Source organism: Phalaenopsis equestris, unplaced genomic scaffold (genome assembly GCF_001263595.1).
Source record: "Phalaenopsis equestris unplaced genomic scaffold, ASM126359v1 Scaffold209683, whole genome shotgun sequence".
NCBI classification, from domain to species: domain Eukaryota; kingdom Viridiplantae; phylum Streptophyta; class Magnoliopsida; order Asparagales; family Orchidaceae; genus Phalaenopsis; species Phalaenopsis equestris.
In genome coordinates, this window is record NW_018228834.1 from 9,603 (window position 1) to 10,836 (window position 1,234).

A 1,234-nucleotide genomic window follows, 5' to 3' on the forward strand; every position below is an offset into this window, starting at 1 on the left:
AAAATTCATGGTATGAAATTTATAAAAAAATTATCGCAATACAATGTTTTTATGAAATTGGTCAGCTAGCTGTCTTTAAAGTACTATAAATAAGAAAAGTAATATATTTTGTTTGAAAATAGAATTAACAAATTAAAACTTACCATGAAAATATTTTAAATGCGCCTTGAGGTTTCTAGAAACTACTACCACTTAAATGGGTAGTAAAATATTTATGATTTTTATCGTACTTATAACTTAATCTATAGAAGTATATTAATAAGGTTTTAATTTCTTGATGATATTTAATAGTCTTATTTTGCAGATCTCCAATTTGTATAAATGGGTTTAAATGCAATTTTATCAGTGGAAATTTAAATATGTCGCGAACTATTTTTATGTATTTGCATGTCTGACACCTAAACTTTCATATTTAACTTTTATTCTTAAGGACATAACTTTCTATCCAAATATTAAACTCTCAAAAACTACAATAAAAATACGGTTTTTAAGATAAACATGACACTAATTATCTTTTATATAGCAACTTAGGTATTTATAAGTGTTTTATAAAATAACTTTTTGTCACAACAAAAAATAATGCTATCTTGAATTGATTTAAGAAATTCAAACTCCAACAAAATTAGTTGGTCAACACAACTCAAAAAAATTTAAAAAGTGATAGCTATAAAGATCAAAATAATGAAATTATTACCCCCGAAGATACATACATATTATTAAATTTTGAACATAGATACAATGCAAGAGCAAATGGTAAATAATTTTAATATTATCAGCAACCTCAAAATCCCTCTATATATAATTTCTGACTTCATTGTAAAATAATTAAAAAAATAAAATATTTGATTTTCTTTTTAAGAAAAAGAAACTTTAAAAATAAATCACTTTCCCACATAAAAAAATAAAACTCTTCCAATTGATAAATGAAAATAAAAGATACTGAAAGATAATAAAGAATAAAATTAGTAATTAACAGCAAAACATCACACTCGAATGAGAAAACTATTTCTTCAAAAATATGCAAAAAGCCACCGCTACCGCACCAGCAGCAGCTATGAAAGGAGCAGCAACAGCAACACGGCGAAACAAATTCCTTCTTCGTCTTCCATGCTCGTTTGGTTGCTCCATCGATCCAATGCTTTCTTTTAACTCCACCAACTCTTTCTCTCTCTCATCTTTTTCTTTTGTTAGAGCAAGCAGCTCTATTTTCTCAGCATCGACCTCCGTAGCGACC

At 27.0% G+C, this 1,234-nt stretch overlaps 1 protein-coding gene across 1 annotated transcript; it reads right to left on the reverse strand.

The window, feature by feature from the left end:
* Positions 1-981: 981 nt before the first annotated feature.
* Positions 982-1,234, reverse strand: LOC110036686 (the record flags this gene model as incomplete). Its single annotated transcript, XM_020741183.1, is given in 1 exon segment — positions 982-1,234. A coding segment is annotated over 1 exon segment (232 nt), but the record flags the coding sequence as incomplete, so codon positions are not given.